At 43.4% G+C, this 18,892-nt stretch overlaps 1 protein-coding gene across 4 annotated transcripts in view; it reads left to right on the top strand.

Annotated features, from left to right (window-relative positions):
* Nucleotides 1-18,892, top strand: part of TLL1 (tolloid like 1) — a 201,179-nt gene that overhangs the window by 152,205 nt on the left and 30,082 nt on the right. For all 4 annotated transcript variants that reach the window (XM_061584205.1, XM_061584202.1, XM_061584203.1 and 1 more), the window contains 3 exons: nucleotides 4,103-4,219; nucleotides 10,723-10,868; nucleotides 13,432-13,627. In XM_061584205.1, coding sequence (XP_061440189.1) covers nucleotides 4,103-4,219; nucleotides 10,723-10,868; nucleotides 13,432-13,627 — 459 coding nt within the window. The remainder of the gene's footprint in view (nucleotides 1-4,102; nucleotides 4,220-10,722; nucleotides 10,869-13,431; nucleotides 13,628-18,892) is intronic.

The raw sequence follows: 18,892 nt of genomic DNA, 5'->3' as shown, positions 1-18,892 counted from the left end.
ATGTTTGTGATTGTGTGTCATCTGACCCTGTAAGAATGACTGTTTCCCTTTGATCCCAAGGTTTTTCTGAGACTTTAATGCTTCTGCTCAGAATTAACTGCTGTGTTTCTGGACACCAAACTCTGAAATATGCATTCTGAAATCCCAAAACAAAACCTTGCTGCGCCCTCGGTGCAAGCTTGCCCCTCCTTTTTCCCTGTGGAATGTGGATCCAGCATCTTGCCCCGAATTTTTGAATGTGTTGTATTTTTGGTTTTCTGCCAGTGATTTTCTCATAAGGAGACATTCCAAGAGCACTGTGTAATACCCTATTGTGAATGTAATTTGCATAAAGAATTGCTTCTGCCCAAAAAGAATTCCCTAAACTGCAATCCATCAGCATGGCTCTCATTGCTTCCTGAAGCACCCTGTTTTTTCTCTCTGCAGTTCCATTGGAAAATGGGCTGTATGGGGCAGTGAAATTCTGTTTTATTCCCTTACTCTCAAGGAAGTCACTCAATGTTTTACTCATGAATTCCCCCCCCGGTCCGAGCGTATAGCCCCCACTGTGGTGCCATGTTGAGTTTCGATTCTCTTAATGAACAGTTTCAGCTTTTGCTCTGCTTCACTTTTCTGCTTCAGCAAATAAAGATGAGTATATCTCGTAAAATCATCAACCAGTACCATAAAGAATCTTGCACCTCCTCGTGAAGCATTTATTGGCCCTGATAAATCAACATGAACTAGCTGGTAGGGAGCTGTTGTGGTTCTTTCAGCCTCCCGGTTTATTGGTGCAATAGTCATTTTAGCTTTATGACATGCATCACAATCCATTAACTGTCCACAATCTCTTAAATGCATGTCTTCACTGTACATTGGGGTTTTCTTAATCGTGTCAAAGTTTGCATGCCCCAGCCTTTGATGCCATTCATGGACGCAGCCCTGATGTACCTGTGCCTCAGCGTTTAACACAGCACACCCTGCTTGACTGCTCTTTATTACAAACTGTGAATCATTAAGGCTTCCCTGCAAACACACTTGATCTCCCCTCATTACATAACATTGGTCTTTGTGAAACAAGACTGAAAAATCACAACTCACCAGTTTTCTCACAGACAACATGTTATGATTCAGTTCTGGTACAAACAAACAATCTGACAGTATTCCCAACTTGTCAAATCTCACCAGACCTCAGGCTTCCATAATCTTTTGCGATCCATCAGCTAGTTGCACAAAATCCTGGCACGTCTTCTGAAGTGTAAAACAAACTTCTGTCTTTGATTAATATATGGCTTGCCCCGCTGTCAACAATCCAGTCAACAGGTCCTAAATCTTGAGACTTCTGTTTACAAACAAAGTTCACACTTCCCTGCTTCAAACCTCCGTCTCTGGAGTTGCGCTTGACTGCACCGTCTCTTTGAAGATGCCCACGAGCCCCACAGGCATAACAAGCCTTCAGCCGTTGCTGTTCTTGCTTGTTTTCCTGTCTGCTGCTGCTTTCTTCTTTCAGCTTGGCTCTTTGCTTTTCCTCAGCACTTTTCGCCTCTTGTCTCCGCTGCCATTCCTGGGTCAGCTTTTCCTCAATAAACGCAACGTTCAGACCTCCGTCAGGCATGGCTTCGAAAGCCATGACCATATTATTCCAAGTCCCATCGAGTGAAGCCAGGATCAAATAGGTCTTCTGAAGTTCAGAGTGTTCGATGCCTCGGTCCGTCAGCTCAGCAAACATCTGAATTCTGTGAGATGCTCACTCATTTCGCACTCACCCGTGAAGCGCATCTGGTAAAGCTTCCGTGCCAAACACAATCTAGATCCCGCAGTCTGTTGCACATGTAGGGCCTCCAACACGTCCCACATCTGTTTGGCGTTTGTAACATCTCTCACGTGTAGCAGTTGAGAGTCAGATAGAGCCAGAAGTATAAAAGCTTGCACCTTCTGATCTCTACGCGTCCAGGGCGCGGTCAGTACCGCTGGAGGGGGTCCATCTATAATGTCCCATAAATCCTCTTTTATCAGCAAAACCCGCATCCTCGGCTTCCAGCTGCCATAATTCTTTTCCGTCAATCTTTCCATTGGCAAGCCTTCCCCAGACAGGTTTACAGCCATGTTGCTCACCTCTGTCTGGTACAATCAATCAAGCTGCCCTCTGGAACTCCGTCTGCCGTTCAGACCAGCAACTTACTCCCGTGTAATGCGCAGCGGAAGCGTGCTGGGCCCATAACCCTGTTGACGTGTGTGCGTTGTTGCGTGAAACAGCATACATTACGTTGGAGTTAAGTTGAGCAAGAAACTTCTTCAGAGCATTAGATCATGTTAAGAGTCTTTATTAAGACATTACGGCCAAAGGCTTAAGAGTAAATACATGTAGAGTTTCTTCAGTCACCCCCCTTCTGGTACATCTCTCTCCAAAGGTAAACACAAAAGACAACCTCTCAGTTCAGAGGCAATACACAGAAGACTCAGCTTAACACAGATAGCTGCTAGAACTTTTCCCAGTCTATCGCGATGGTTACCATAGCAATGGCCTTGGCTGTCCGTTCCCAGACTGGGCAAAGACATAACTCCCCCTAGCTACAGTTTTTCAGACTTGATGGAAAACAGACTCAGTGACAGTGCGGTTCAATGGTCAACATTGTGACAGTAAGCAGGATACAAAACCTTTAAATAAATAAATTTTGTAATTCTCACATGACATTTTATAAATCAGTTCTTGTCTTGGGATCTGATGTCCTGTGACCCATGATAACACATGCATGCTCGACATTATTCAGGAATTCCCAGATCCACAATAGGATGCAATCTGTGTGCCCTATATAATAAGTTTTCTGAGCTGTCACTCAATGCAAAAATAAAGAAGAGGTGGAAGAAGAGTGGAAGCTGGAGGAAGGACTAAAGGATCAGGAAAGGAGGAGGAAAGAAGAAAAATATTTATAACAGGAAGGAACAGGTGACTAACTTGATAGGCTTAAACATGAAATTCTTCCTATTAGGGAAAGAGCTTTCGTATTGAATGAATGACAACTGCATTGTGAAAACACTTTGGATATGAGTTTCATGTTGCTACCATTCTCTAGCTACTTTCCAAAGTACAGAAGTACATGTCAAAAATATGGTAGCTTTTTGTTAATACTTAATGTTCATGTGCAAGATTACACACACACACACAAAACCCTTTATTCAGACTGTGATCCTATATGTTCATCGAAGGGGCTGACCCTAAGCACTACCCTTACTGAAACTGGTAAGCCAACTTATATATAACCTACTACACAATTTTACGCTGCTCTTCAGGCAAAAAGACTCCCAGAGTAAGAACCGGAAAGACTCTACCCTCAGGCTTACAATCTAAAAGATACCATACAAAAGGAAAAGGGATGGAGAGGGAAAAGGAAAAAGCAAATTCAACCACCAGACCAGCTGGGGTGAAAACAGTTCAAGGAAAGGAGGAGCCAAAAGGAGTTGATATCTTAGCAGAGTGAATGGAGCAGACTTACTTCCCATCTCTAAACGCTGCATCCCAGTGGTATCACTGCTGCTAGGTGATGGATTGTGGCACGGAGGAGTTCAGTGAAGCTGATCTGTCAGCACAGCTGATGGAATGGCACTGCCTCCGATCTCTCCCTGTACTGCAGCATGGGTCTGCCCCAGTCATGTGTACAGGAGAGGATTTGGTTTGGTGATGGTGGCCAGCAAGCATCTGTGCCTGCCACCCCCAAACTGGTACTCTTCTGCCACTGTCTTGCCCTCCTCCATCCTGATCCCTGCCTTCCCCCATCCTGAGTAGCAGTGGCCAGGAGGGTGGTGCAGTGCTGGCACCCCCCTCATATGCTGCGACTGCATTCCCCACATCCACTCCTTCCCCATCTTTCCCCTTAGCTGGGCTCTGATATCAGAAACCAACTAGGGGAGAAACAACTGAGGAGAGGCTGGGGGGGGAGCAACAGTCAGGATTTTAAGTTGCACTCTCAATTCCACCTTACTCTACACATGATTGGGGCAGACCCTTACTTAAAGACAGGAGTCTGCCTCTATCGAGTGTAGTTTGGCCCTAAGATTACTTACGTTAAATGGCAGGATTTGGTCTCGAGGAGGAGACCCTAAAATGTTCTTGCTGTTCTTTTAGGCAGATTCTGTGGTGACAAGCTCCCAGATGTCCTCACGTCTAGTGACAGCAGAATGTGGATAGAGTTCCGTAGCAGCAGTAACTGGGTAGGAAAAGGTTTTGCAGCCGTTTATGAAGGTGAGTCACTCTTACCAAATGGGCTAATGTTGACTCCTTTGGAATGATATTAACTTGAAGTATAGTGTATATATAATTTAAACATGACTAAATGAATGGTTAGCTATGGCTCAAACTAGGTATGCGCTGTGGTTACATGTATCCAGTGCTTTTTAGTGTGATGGTACTCACCGATACGGAGTACCAACACCTCTCTTTTTTTGTTGCCCATAGCGGCTCTTTTGTGTTGGTACCTGTGATTCTTTTATCAAGATATGAGCACCGGCACCTCATTTTTTACCCAAGAAAGCACTGTGTGTATATTCTTGCAACTTTTTTTAATCATAATGTTTATCAAAAGCAGCCTTGGGAAGCTGTGACTTTCAGCAAAGGGATGAGAGTGGGTGGGTTCTGCTGAACCCTTGGCCCTCTAACTGCTTTTTCTGCTTAAATCGCCTTCCTGGAACTCAGGGGCATTGCTAGGTACTTAAGAGGTTTGGGGCATGAGCCTGTAGACACATATTTGCATGACATTTCCATATTTTAATTTATATGTACAGATGCACATTTAGAATTTAAAAGTCACATAAGGCAAGTAGACTAATTTCCCATCCAAATCACCCCAGATACATTCTTCAGTTAATTTATATCCCACCCCAGATCACCGTCCAAATCAGTTCCTCTTCCTTTCATTCATCCCTAATTTCCTAACATATCCTGCTCCAAAGAAATTCAATTTCCCTTCATTTAGACCCATTCAAAACCTAGATCACTGCCCAATTCAATTTCCCCCAGATTTATTACCCAGAAACCCTTGGGGGGCACTTAGAAAAAGATTGGGACCTCCAACCTAGCAATACTCCTGCTGCAACTGTTTTTCTACCTCTAGGAGAAAAAAAACCAGAAGAGATTTAACATGTTAGATTTAAGTATGACAATAAACTTTCATTGTCATGTTCCATACAATAAATAATGAATGTGTAACATTTGCAGGATCATATGTAGAGTTCTCTAGTATATGTACTTAGTCCTACAGAAAAGGTGAGAACCTCAATGTTTTTCTTTAGTCATAGAGGTCTAGGATTCCCAGATTCTGATCCTGAAGTACTGTCAGGAGCTTCTCGTCAAATTGGATAGTATGATTGTCTTCTTGTACAATTCTCATTTATTTTAAAGTTCTTTATGTCTTAGAAGGCTGGGCCTGTTCTGAATAGTAGTAATGACATTTTTCAATTCTTGATAAACATACAAATGGTGGCAGCTTACCAAGTTCTGCATGCTAAGGACTTCCTTTCCTATGAGAAGGGAATGTTCCATGCAAAGTGCAGATATTTCCCATTGTGAATGCCAAGCATTTTCCTCTCATAGAAGACAAAGGGAAGCCCCTGCATTTGTGGGTTTTGGTCCAGACATTGAAGCTGCTGGGTCATGTCCTATGGCTGCAATCCAACCTGCAGTTTACAGATACTGTATATGTGATTGCAGCTCAATTGGACAGTTTTAAAACTGAGGTAGATTGTTTTGGGGAGGTGGGAGTCAGCAGATGAAGTTTTTATTTTATTTAAAATATTTATCCACTGTCTTTAATTTAAAATCATAATGTGGTGTACAGTAAAAAATACATTAAAATTACAATACAAAGTAAAACAGCAGCCAAAAGGCAAGGGCAGACAAAAAAATTATAAATACAACCAGCTGATACTAATGGCCAGCCAAGGCATGAGAAAATAAATTAGTATTTAGCAAATGGACACGTTCGTGCAACCACTTCTGTGCTGGATCCTTGCCCTTCTTGGCTAATAAAAGCTAGCAGGGATGGAACAGCCAGCTGGACCAGGGAAGGGATAAATGCCTCTCTGCGAGAGGGGGTGGTCCTTGGCTGCCTGAAAGAGGCAGTAGTGAGACCACTCCTGAAGAGATCCTCCCTGGACCCAGAAAATCTTAATAACTATAGGCCGGTAGCAAATGTTCCATTCCTGGGCAAGGTCCTTGAACGAGTGGTTGCAGGCCAGCTCCAGACACTCTTGGATGAGACTGATTATCTGGATCCATTTCAGTCGGGTTTCAGGCCTGGTTTTGGCATGGAAACAGCCTTGGTCGCCCTGTATGATGACCTTTGTCGGGAGAGAGACGGGGAGTGTGACTCTGTTGATTCTTCCTGATCTCGCAGTGGCTTTCGATACCTTCAACCATGGTATCCTTCTGGGAAGACTGGCCGAGTTGGGAGTGGGAGGGACTGCATGGCGGTGGTTCCGCTCCTACTTGGCAGGTCACCTCCAGAAGGTGGTGCTTGGGGAACATTGCTCGGCACCCTGGATTCTCTAGTATGGGGTTCCACAGAGATCAGTTCTGTCCCCCATGCTGTTCAACATCTACATAAAAACGTTGGGTTTGGTCATCCGGAGCTTTGGAGTGCGTTGCCATCAGTATGCTGATGACACGCAGCTCTATTTCTCCTTTTCATCTTCTTCAGGTGAGGCTGTCAATGTGCTGAACCGGTGCCTCACTGCGACAATGGACTGGATGAGGGTTAATAAACTGAGGCTCAATCCAGACAAGACTGAGATGCTGCTAGTGGGTGGTTCCTCTGACCGGATGGTGGATGTCCAACCTGTCCTGGATGGGGTTGCACTCCCCCTGAAGGAGCAGGTTCTTAGCTTAGGGGTTCTCCTAGAACAGCCTTTCCCAACTAGTGGGCCACCAGATGTTGTTGGACCACAATTCCCATCTTTCCTGACCATTGGCAATGCTGGCTGAGGCTGATGGGAGTTGTGGTCCAACAACATCTGGTGGCCCGCTAGTTGGGAAAGGCTGTCCTAGAACCATCTCTGTCACTTGAGGCTCAGGTAGCCTCGGTGGCACAGAGTGCCTTCTACCAACTTCGGTTGGTGGCCCAGCTGCACCCCTATCTGGACAGGGATAACCTGGCTTCAGTGGTCCATGCTCTGGTAACCTCCAAGCTGGATTACTGCAATGCACTCTATGTGGGGCTGCCTTTGAAGACGGTTCAGAAACTGCAGCTTGTGCAAAATGCAGCGGCCAGATTGGTAACAGGGACCAGACGGTCAGAACATATAAAACCAATTCTGGCCCACTTGCATTGGCCGCCTGTATGTTTCCAAGCTCGATTCAAGGTGCTCGTTTTAACCTATAAAGCCTTACACGGCTTGAGACCACAATACCTCATGGAACGCCTCTCCCGATACGAATCCACCCGTACACTACACTCATCATCCAAGGCCCTCCTTTGGGTGCCTACTCCGAGGGAAGCTCGGAGGGTAGCAACAAGGGAGAGGGCCTTCTCAGTGGTGGCCCCCAAATTATGAAATGATCTCCCTGATGAGGTGCACCTGGCGCCTTCACTGTTATCTTTTCAGTGCCAGGTCAAGACTTTCCTCTTCTCCAAGGCATTTTAGCATGTGTTTTTTAAATTGTTTTAAATTTTTTAAATTGTGTTTTAAATTGTTTTTAAAATATGTGTTTTAAATTTGTATATCTGTTTTTGGTGTTTTTAGTTGCTGTAAACCGCCCAGAGAGCTTTGGCTATGGGGCGGTATACAAATACAATAAATAAATAAATAAATGCTTCAATGAAATGACTGTTGGCACTTGCCTTAGTTCAGAGGGGAAGTAATTCTGTGAAGGTGCTACAACTGAAAAGGCCCTCTCCTCTGCCCTTTGTACAGTAGTATTGACCTTTGGGGGGTCACAGTTTTATACAGACTAGTTTTTTTAACCCTTACAAAAAAATGCAACTAAAATAAATTTAGCAGTTTCAAGTTTTGTGCTTTTCATTTTTCCTACAAGACATCTGTTTTTGAAAATTGAAGTTAGCAATTGGGGGGGTGCAGGTAGGTAGCCTTGCCTAGGGCACAAAACAGCCTGGCACTGGCACTGCCTATGGGATGGTGGTTCCCAGGTCAGTGACCTAGGTGTTTGTAACCTCCTGAATGGATTATGGTTATGCAGGCTATTTGGGGCTGCCCGTGAGGATGATTTGGAAGCTAGTGTAGAATGCAGAAACTTGAGTGCTGAGTAGTTCAGCTCCCTGGCATCATATTCCACTCATTCTGAAAGAATTGTACTGGCTGCCAATCTGCTACTGAGCCAAATTCAAGGTGCTAGTAATCATTTATAAAGCCCTAAACAACTTCAGACCTAGATATTTGAAAGAGTGCTTTCCCATACCAATCTGCCTGTGAGGTAAGGACGAAAAATGCAAAAACCAAAAGAGTATCAAAATGAATTCCCCTTCCCCCCAAAAGGGGAGCGTATCTCAAGATCCTGAAAAATATGTGGATTTATTTCCACAATAGCCTAATGTGTTTTGGTGAACTATTGTTTAAAGGTCTTCTTCAGTGGTTAAATTTAGAGGGGAGTGTGGGAACAGCCTTCAGAGATCTGTTGGCTATATCTCCCATTGACTCCTAGTTGTTCTGCATCTAAGGAAAAACTCTTGTGTGGCAACTAGGGAAAGGACTTATTGTAGTGGTAGTGACCCAATTATGGAATGCCCTCCCCCTTGAAATACGATTGACCCCAGTACTGACGAATTTCTGGTGCTGATTGATGGGAGGTTCCAGGAGTCTTAGGAGGTTAATTGGGTTGGCCAGACTGTGATACTGTCATTGTCATTGACTTTGCTATGCTTTTTAAAAAACAAAATCTATTTTTCCAGAAAATAAGATTCCGCTATGATTTTGTCTGCTTCTTTTTGTTTTTTTTGTTGAGACTCTTTGATTTTAATTTATATTTTTGCATCTATCCCAGGCACTACTGTGCAAAGAAGGGGGGGGTTAAATGTGTTAATATAATAATTCCCTAATAGGCAAAAAAACCCCTTGTGGTTTAATAACATATCTATAGCCAACCAAAATTTCAATCAAACTTTAAAAAGCAGGGAAATTTGGCAGCTATACTGATTGCACCAGGGGAGTAGGAGACCTGACCTCCTCTCTGAGATGTTGTACTGCCCTACAAATTTGTCAAAATGCAAACACAATTTGGGTTGGTCTTTCACAGTCCACCTCCTGTGTAGCTTGGAAGAATTTGGTAGCATGTACCTCTGAGCATATAGTGAGCTTATTGAGTTCAATGGGATTTACTCCTGTTCAGTCATACTTAGATAGGTGAAACTGACCACGGGAGAGGAGGAGAATGGGGAGGGAGTGAGGGCTGGCGTGGGGAGGGGGGAGGAAAGGAGGAGGAGGGGAGGGGAGGGGGAGGAGAGGGGGCAGGAAGGTTGAGGGGAGGAGCAGGAGAAAGGGATGGGAGGGAGGAGGAGGGGAGGACAGATTTGATCATTTGCATGCTTATTGAGTTCAGTGGGATTTACTCCTGTGCAATCATGCTTAGCAAAGATGAAACTGACCTGGGGGACGGGCAGGAAGAGAGAGGAGGAGAAATAGTAGGTGAAGAGAAAAAGGTAGAGAGGGGAGGGGAAGGAGTAGGGGAAGGGGAAAGGAGGGAGGAGATTGGGTGGGTGGGCATTAGGTAGAGGGAAAGCTCCTTTCCTTTCCAAAAGGAAAACATTGTTATCAACATCATTGTTTTTCAGAGTTTTCCCCACCTTTTTATTGTACAGCAGACACATGTAGTCTCACACCCAAATTTAAGCCAAAGCTGTCAGTGGCCACATCCACACCAGACATTTATTCCACTTTAAACAGTCATGGCTTTCCCCAAAGAATCCTGGGAAGTGTAGTTTGTGAAAGGTGTAGTTTGTGAAAGTTGCTAAAAGATGCCCCATTCCCCTCACAGAGCTACAGTCTTCAGACTTCTCTGGGAAAGAGGGGTTGACTGTTAAACCAGTTTGGCCACTGGAGCTCTGTCAGGGAATAGGAGCCTCCTAACAACTCTCAGTATCCTTCACAAGCTACACTTCCCAGGATTCTTTGGGTGAAGCAACCATGACTGTCTAAAGTGGAATAAATGTCTGGCCTGGGTTTGGTCCCCTGATTAGCGAAGCCAAACAGTGGTTAGTCTGGCTTTTAGAACACTGTCAGTTCTTACTGAGCATGCCTGCACTATCATAGACTTCAATGTTAATTTTCTTAAAATAATTAAAGCTTAGCCAAGCATTTTTTTAAACTTTTGAACTTCAGAAGATGAAGGTCAGAATATGAGGCAAGGTCAGTAATAGGATTATAGGTACTCTGTGAATTTATCTGGTTTTTAATTAATTACAACAAATTATGAGATCACTGACATCAATATTCCAACGGGTCTGGATTATTTTATTTTTGTTTTAGACTTTGAACTCTGGATTCTCTCTGAGTGTTTTGTGTATCATCATGAAAACTTAGAGTGTTGTTAAGTAAGTATTTCTGAGTTCAGGACTATATATTTTGTAAGATTTTGTTTTGAAATTAGTGTATGGGAAGCAGCAGAATGGCATGGGGGTATTTTCAATTTAACATTGCAGAATGTGAAAAATCCATGCTGGCTATAATATACAGCCACTCCTATGGCTGTATAATAAGAAATGTTGAAAATATGCTTAACCTGACTCGTGTATTCTTCAGCAATTTGTGGTGGTGAAATACACAAGAATGAAGGCCAGATCCAGTCTCCTAATTATCCTGATGACTACAGACCAATGAAGGAATGTGTGTGGAAAATAACAGTGTCAGAGAACTACAATGTTGGATTAACCTTTCAGGCATTTGAGGTAAATCCTTTTAACTGATCTGAGCAAACCATCTAGTGGATAAATGACAGTGACATCTGCATTAATCCAATGAAGAAACAAAGCATTCTCTATATAATATAACCACTATAGTTAATATTTCCTTTCACTGATACTTTTCCTGTTGCATACATTTCAAGAACATTAAAGGGGTTTTATGTTATCTGTGCTGCTTAAATTGGAATGTTTTAAAAACTGACAATAGTTTCTTTTGACAAATGACTAATCCTGTTCCACAAGGCTGCAGTAGGAACCTATATTATAGGCTTATTTATTTTCTATATGCATATATTTTTTAATTTAAAAACTACACTTATTATTCAGGGTATTCCCACTCTTATCTTGTTCAGTGCCCAAATGGCTACACGTTTTCTAAAAGCTGTGAATCTTAATTTTTGTCAGTTCCATGTAGTATCTCTGTGTGGCATTTTTATTTATTTATTTATTAAATTTATTAGTCGCCCATCTGGGTGGCTGTCCAGCCACTCTGGGCGACGTACAAAATAAAAACATACAAATACATCAAAACATTAAAGATCTCAACAATAATAATAAAACCTAACCCACCCCAAAAGCCTGCCTGAAGAGCCAGGTCTTCAAGGCCCGGCGGAAGGTCATCATAGAGGGGGCATGGCGGAGATCATTTGGGAGGGAATTCCACAAAGTGGGGGCCACAATTGAAAAAGCCCTCTCCCTAGTTCTCACCAGTCCAGCTGTTTTAACTGGTGGGATTGAGAGAAGGCCTTTTGAGGCTGACTTTGTTGAGCGGCATCCCTGATGATGTTTATTTATTTATTTATTATTATTATTATTATTATCCTTCAGATAGACTGGGCTGAAACCGTATAGGGTTTTAAAGGTCAGAACCAACACCTTGAATTGGGCCCAGAAAACAACCGGTATAGAAAGATTTGAATACCCTCCCAGGGTACAAGAATAATTTTATAGATATATTTTAAAAAATAAATGTAATATACTCAAATGGGATTTCATAAAACTAGTCATTAATACTTTATACATAGGGTTGGGATTTATAGCTGGTGTATGATATTTGCATTTCTTCTGACTGTTTCATTTTGGAAGAACATTTTTCATTTTTCTATTATGTAAGTTTGATCCATCATGCTCATAGCAGCTGTTCAAAACAATGATATTTTAGAGAATGGAAATATCAAGGGATCAGAGTATAGACAGCCAGCTTCATAACAATGATCCAATCTGAAATCTGAGGCCAAAGCTACGCATTTCTCATTGAGCTATTGGAAAGTCCATACCAGAGCTTGGAAAAGTTACTTTTTTGAACTACAACTCCCATCAGCCCATTCCAGTGGCCATGCTGGCTGGGGCTGATGGGAGTTGTAGTTCAAAAAAATAACTTTTCCAAGCTCTGGTCCATACATAGCTCAATGGTAGAGTGCATTGTTTATAGCAGGTGCAGGGAACTTTTGGCCCACCAGATGTTGCTGAATTACAGCATCTATCAGTCATAGCAAACATGGTCAATGACAAGAGATGATGGGAGTTGTAGTTTAGCAGCTTCTGGAGGGTCAAAGGTTCCCCACACATGCTTTGCAGCAGTGTTCTCAACCTCGGGTCCCCAAAAGTTGTCGGACTACAACTCCCAGCTACCCCAGTCAGCTTAGCCAATGACCAAGGATGATGGGAGTTGTAGTCCAACAACATCTGGGGACCCAAGATTGAAGGACAATAATTTACAGGCATTTCCAGATAAAGGATCTCAGTAAGACTGTTTGAAAGGCTGGAAAAGTAGGGCAAAGCTGGACTAGATGGACCAATGCCCTGAATCAATATGGCAGCATCATATGTTCATTCTTTCATTGTCTATGACTAGATCAAACAGCTATAATGTCTGTGACCTCTGTATGTCTGCATTATCAGTTGGTCAGTGTTGCTTCAGCTCATTGTTCAACCCACCAGAGTATTTGAGGTGGCAGGGAGCAACCATACTGTTTGCAAATGAACAAATTCCTTCCTTAATTGCTGTATTTCCTGAACCTCCAAGCCTCTGACTTAGCTATGCATCTACTTCAAGATGCTTCTGACTCTTATACCAGAGTTTAACTCTTGATTTGAACATAAACTTCATTTCTTTTTACAAATTAGCTTCATTAAATAAGTTCTGCTGCAAAACATCATATGCTTTTGCACTGGGGAAAGTGCAACATCACAAACCCTCGCAATTTCTTCTGAGCAAGGAATAAAAAAATGGACTGCCTTCAAGTCGATTCCGACTTATGGCGAACCTATGAACAGGGTTTTCATGGTAAGCGGGATTCAGAGGTGGTTTACCATTGCCTTCCTTTGAGTCTGAGAGGCAGTGACTGGCCCAAGGTCACCAGTGAGCTTCATGGGTATGTGGGGATTCAAACCCTGGTCTCCCAGGCTATAGTCCAACACTCTAAGAACAAACACTTTTACAATAAAGCACAGTAATATGCTGAACCTTAAAATAAGACTTTTTGTGTGTAGTGGTAGAAGTGGGGCCTGTTAATAATATTAGTCATACATTGCTTTGTATTGGCAGATTGAGAGACACGACAACTGTGCCTATGATTACTTGGAAGTACGAGATGGAACCACTGAAAGCAGTCCTTTGATAGGCCATTTTTGTGGCTATGATAAACCTGAAGACATAAGATCTACCTCTAATAACCTATGGATGAAGTTTGTTTCTGATGGAACAGTAAACAAAGCAGGGTTTGCTGCTAACTTTTTTAAAGGTACCAGTTTTGGAAAGTGAGAAGCTAGTTGCACTTAATAGTGCTATTAAAATGTATAGAACAGCCAACGTAAGGTCTGTTATATTATTATTATTATTGTTGTTGTTGTTATTATTTATTTATTTATTTATTTGATTTATATCCCGCCGTTCCTCCCAGCAGGAGCTTAATAATCATAATATCATAATCCCCCCCTTCTTCCCAGAAGGAGGCCAGGGCCGCAAACAAAAACAGTAAAAACACGCTAAAACATCTTAAAAACATCTTAAAACTAAAGCTTTAAAAACATTAAAAAGCAGTTCCAACACAGACACAGACTGGGATAAGGTCTCAACTTAAGGGGCTTGTTGAAAGAGGAAGGTTTTCAGTAGACACCGAAAAGATAACAGGGATGGTAAATATTATTTAAGGAGAGGGAATTCCAAAGGGTAGGTACCACAACACTAAAGGTCTGCTTCCTGTGTTGTGCAGAACAGACCTCCTAATAAGATGATATCTTCAGGAGACCCTTACCTGCAGAGAGTAGTGATCAACTGGGTATGTAAAGGGTAAGACGATCTTTCAGCTATCCTGGTCCCAAGCTGCACAGGGCTATATACACCAAAACTAGAACCTTGAACTTGCCCTGGTAGCTAATGGGCAGCCAGTGCAATTCTTTCAGCAGTGGGGTAAGATGTTGGCGATACCCTGCCACAGTGAGCACTTGCTCTGCTGCATTTTGCACCTGCTGCAGCTTCTGGACCAACCTCAAGGGCAGCTTCACACAGAGTGCATAATCCAGCCTGGAAGTTTCCAGTGCATGGGCAACTGTGGTCAGGCTATCACAGTCCAGAAATGGCCACAGCTGGCTTGCCAGCCAAAGCTGGTAAAAGGCACTCCTAGCCATTGAGGTCACCTGGGCCTCTAGTGACAAAGATGGATCCAGGAGCACCTACAAATTACAAAGGGAGTACAACCCCATTCAAAACAGGCAATTGACCAATTATCTGGGAACCACCAACCCACATTGCCTCTGTCTTGCTAGGATTCAGTTTATTGACCTCATCCAGCCCACCACCAAGTCCAGGCACAGGTCCATGGCTTGCACAGCCTCTTCCAACTCAGATGTTACAGAGAAATAGAGCTAGTAATCATCAGCATACTGCTGACACCTTGCCCCAAATCTTTTGATGACCGCTCCCAAGGGTTTCATGTTAAACAGCATTGGAGACAAGATGGTACCCTGCAGCACCCCACAGCACAACTACCAAGGGGCTGAAAGACAATCATCCAATGCTATTCTCTGAAAACAACCCTAGAGATAGGATCATAAAACAGTGTCTCTAAGACCCATCTCACCAAGTCGGCCCAGAAGGATACCATGGTTATGGTATCAAAAGCTGCTGAGAGATAAGTAAGAATAACAGGGTCGCACTCCCCATGTCCTTCTCCTGATAAAGGTCATTAGAGTGACCAAGGCTGATTCAGTCCCATAACCAGGCCTGAACCCAGATTGGAATGGGTGAAGATAATCTGTTTCATCCAAGAGTACTTGCAATTGCTGTGCCACAACCCTCTTAATCACCTTCCCTAAAAAGGGGTATTTGTGACTGGGTGGTAGTTGTCACAAACCAGTGGGTCCAGGGTGGCTATTTCAGGAGTGGTTGCATCACCACCTCTTTCAGGGCAGCTGGGACCACACCCTCCCACAAAGATGCTTGACCACACCCAGGATCCACTTGGTCATACCCCCTTGGCAAGCTTTAATAAGCCAAGAAGGGCAAGGTTTGAGAGGATACATTGTTGGCCACATTGTTGCAAGCACCTTGTCCCTGTCATCAGGCCACATCAACTGAAACCGATCCCAAGTAGTTGCAGCAGAGTTCCATGTGCACCTCACTGGGGACTACAGTAGATGTGGATGGGGCATCAAGATTGCAATGGAGGCAAGCAACTTTACCCTCAAAATGCCTTACAAACAATTCACAGTGAGCCTCCGAAGGGTCTAAAACTCTGTTTCATGGACTTGAAGTATTTCTGTCTTCGAGCTTGTAGGCCTCTTTCCTTTCCTTCTCTCATTCTCCTCACTGTGTGTTGTGATCTCCCACACCTTTAGCGATTTGAGTGCAGTATTCTTTAACCTGGAAAACTAGTAAAGAAAAAGGTTTTCAGCTTAGCTATACCCATGGCAAATCAATGCAAACAAAAATTGGAGAGAAGAAGTGGGCTCAAGGTAACAGCAGAAGAACGAAAGTTAGTTTTTCAAACTCTAGATAGGTTCTCAGTGTGTTAAACTTGAACCTTCATTGTGACTTTAAAAACAAAATCACACTTGTCTAACTTGGGGATATATTTGGATCCCAGTGAGATTTCCAATGGAAGGATGGAGTCAGTTTGTACCCCAGAGTCCTCCCGCCTTTTTTTTTTTTGGTCACCACACGTGTGCTTGACACTACCAAAGCACTTTAAGCCAAAAACCACTTATTCAGACGAGGTAGAATTTTTCTGAGCAAGTATACGTTGGCTCCTTCTCCATGCATATTGAGTAAACTAGGGTGTTTTGGGATCCCAGGTTTTGGGTTTTTTTGCTTCCAAAAGAAAAACAGTAAGTGGTAACTAGCTGAAATATGGGGACATTGTACAGGTGACAGTTTGTGACAATGTCATAGAAGGACAACCCTATAGGTCTACTTATGTGTACATTACACAATAAAAGGCAGAAATTTGCCCCCATGGCTTTTTGCTGGGGTATTTTTGGACCCCAGTGGTTTTTTTTCCCCGGAAGGAAAACAGTAAGTGGTAAATGGCTGAAATTTGGGGACATTGTACAAGTTAAAATTTGTGACAGTGTCCTAGAAGGATGCCCCTATAGGTCTGCTTTTGTGTAAATTACACAATGAAAAGTGCACCTGGGGGTCCAAATGAACCCCAGAAGTCAGGAAGAAGATTAAATCTCTAGTTTTAGTCACAGGAAACATATAATGCATGTTTTATATGAGCTCCACTCGTTGAAAATCTGTTTCTGGGCTAAAAGGTGCTTAGCCTTATAGTCTTGGTAGGATACCTGAAGCAGCAGCACTTTCGTCTGCATTTAACTTCCTATTCTTTGTTTGGTGGTCCTTCCATTTCAAAGCTGAAGGACACTGTAAAGAGCTGACAAAGCCTTTATGATTATGGCTTTTGAGCCACCTTCTTAGTGCTGTGCAGCAGATCTGAGAACTTACCCCCTTTCAGTGTGTAGTAAAAGGTTTTGGACAGGCTTTTCATACTACATTTTGTTTAATGCTAGCTCTTAATTTTTTCCAACCACTCTGGAGTTTTATTGCAGTGCATAGCTGGGAAATAAAGAGGCAAGACAAGATGAAGTGTGGGTAAATCAAGGGCCACGTTTATTGGAATAAAGCCAATTACATGCTTGATTGCATAATAAATGATCTGCAGAGACAAGTGTGGGACCTAACTCTTACCCAATCAGTCAAGGACACCTGCCCTGGGAAAGAGGGTGATCCAAGCCCAATCCCCTTCTCCGGGGCCTATCCCCACAGGGTGGTTAGGGAGTAGAGTTAACAGGTCTCCGGTTTTCAGCCGGAGTCTCTGGTTTTGGGGGGGCCCTCCAGCTCTCCTTAATCTAGCTAGCACCCCTTAATCTCCGGACTCTCAGTTTCAATTTAAAAAAAATTAAGTTTCTAGGTGGTCTGGTTACCAAGATATACACCAAAACATCAGCCGCCCCCGCGACTGTTTAATCTATTAACTGATACGACACTGAAGTTGGTTCCTAGTTCCCAGTTCCTTATTTGCTTGAAAGTTCAAAACACTAAAAAAGAAGAAGAGTTGACAACTACAGCAACCTCAAACCAAACTTAACATGTCTCTGAACCCCATAATATATGTTGGGGTACCCTGTATCACTGTGATCGGGGAACTCTCCCTGTCAAGAATAACAATACATTTATGCAATCAAAATAATCAGGCTTCTGATATTATCATAAATACATAATGATGTCAGAAAATCATAAAAAATAAGTAACTGGGGGTGCCCACCCCAAACTCTGCTCTGGGACAGGACAAGTCATATACCCCAGGAAAGGGGATGGTGTCCTCTACGAGATGCCACTGTGTTCCGCCTGGCCCAGAGCTTCTGCTGGGCGCAGGGCACAGAAGAGGACATCTTTACAAAATCAAAGCAGAAAAAGACATACAGGAAAAATAAGTAATTGGGGTGCCCATCCCAAAATCTGCTCTGGTCCAGGACAAATCATACACCCCATGAAAGGGGAGGGTGTCCTCTATGAGATGCCACTGCATCCCGCCTGGCCCATAGCTTCTGCTGGGCACAGGGGAAGGATGAGGGCATCTATGCAGACAGAAAGGGTAGAGAATACTCTTACTCATTTCTCAGACCTCTTTCTGAAGTGAAGGGTCAAATCTGTAAAGAAGCTTGGAGCAGCCACATTAAAAGATAAGGGCGGTGCATTCCAGGCAGGGGGTTGCCAACCCTGCTTTGAGATGGATGTCTTTGCAGAGGATCCCCAGTCAAGCTTTACCGACAGCACAATCCAAGCTATATCTACTCAGAAGTAAGTCCTGTTGAGTTCTATGGGGGCTTAGTCCCTTAGTACGTGTGTTCAGAATTGCAGCCTTCAGGGGCATCCATCGTTACTCCCGAATGCTCCCATCTAACATCTCCACAACACTAGGCTCCTTTCTTCCTACAGTGACCTTTTGGTGACTGGCCTAGCCTGAAGGCACTTAAACCCTTCTTGCCAAAAACAAGTAGGCTACCCAGGCTCCATCTTTTAGCTAAGATGTCTAGCTTAATTTCCAGTCAGATATTTTTTTTAATTGTACACTCCAAACAACTGTGATTGATGCTTAATGTATCATGCTTAATGACATCACTTGGGCCCACCCCGTGACATCACTTGGGCCCGCCCCTAAAATCTCAGGTTTTGGGATGCTTCCAACCTGGCAACCCTATTAGGGAGGCCTTCCTACTCTACCACCCCCCTTCAGGGCTGCTGTAACACTGAGTGGGTATTACTGGTTAGCCCCAAAGGTGAGCGTTATCCTGCCAACCGGCCACACAACCTGGAAGGCAAGCCTCAGAACCCACCAATCACCTTAAAGGGTGCCTAAGGGTGGTCACCAAACCCTATCCTGTGAAATTCCCACACCTATCTGCCACAGAAGAGGGCAAGCCTCAGCTTAGTCCCTCTTCCCCCACCTGCGACAAATAATTATGTGCAGGGCACTCTGCAGATCAGTCAAAAACATATCATTACC

Source organism: Rhineura floridana, chromosome 9 (genome assembly GCF_030035675.1).
Source record: "Rhineura floridana isolate rRhiFlo1 chromosome 9, rRhiFlo1.hap2, whole genome shotgun sequence".
Classification (NCBI taxonomy): domain Eukaryota; kingdom Metazoa; phylum Chordata; class Lepidosauria; order Squamata; family Rhineuridae; genus Rhineura; species Rhineura floridana.
The sequence above is the reverse complement of the archived record's forward strand: the minus strand, read 5'-3'. Positions and strand labels throughout refer to the sequence as shown.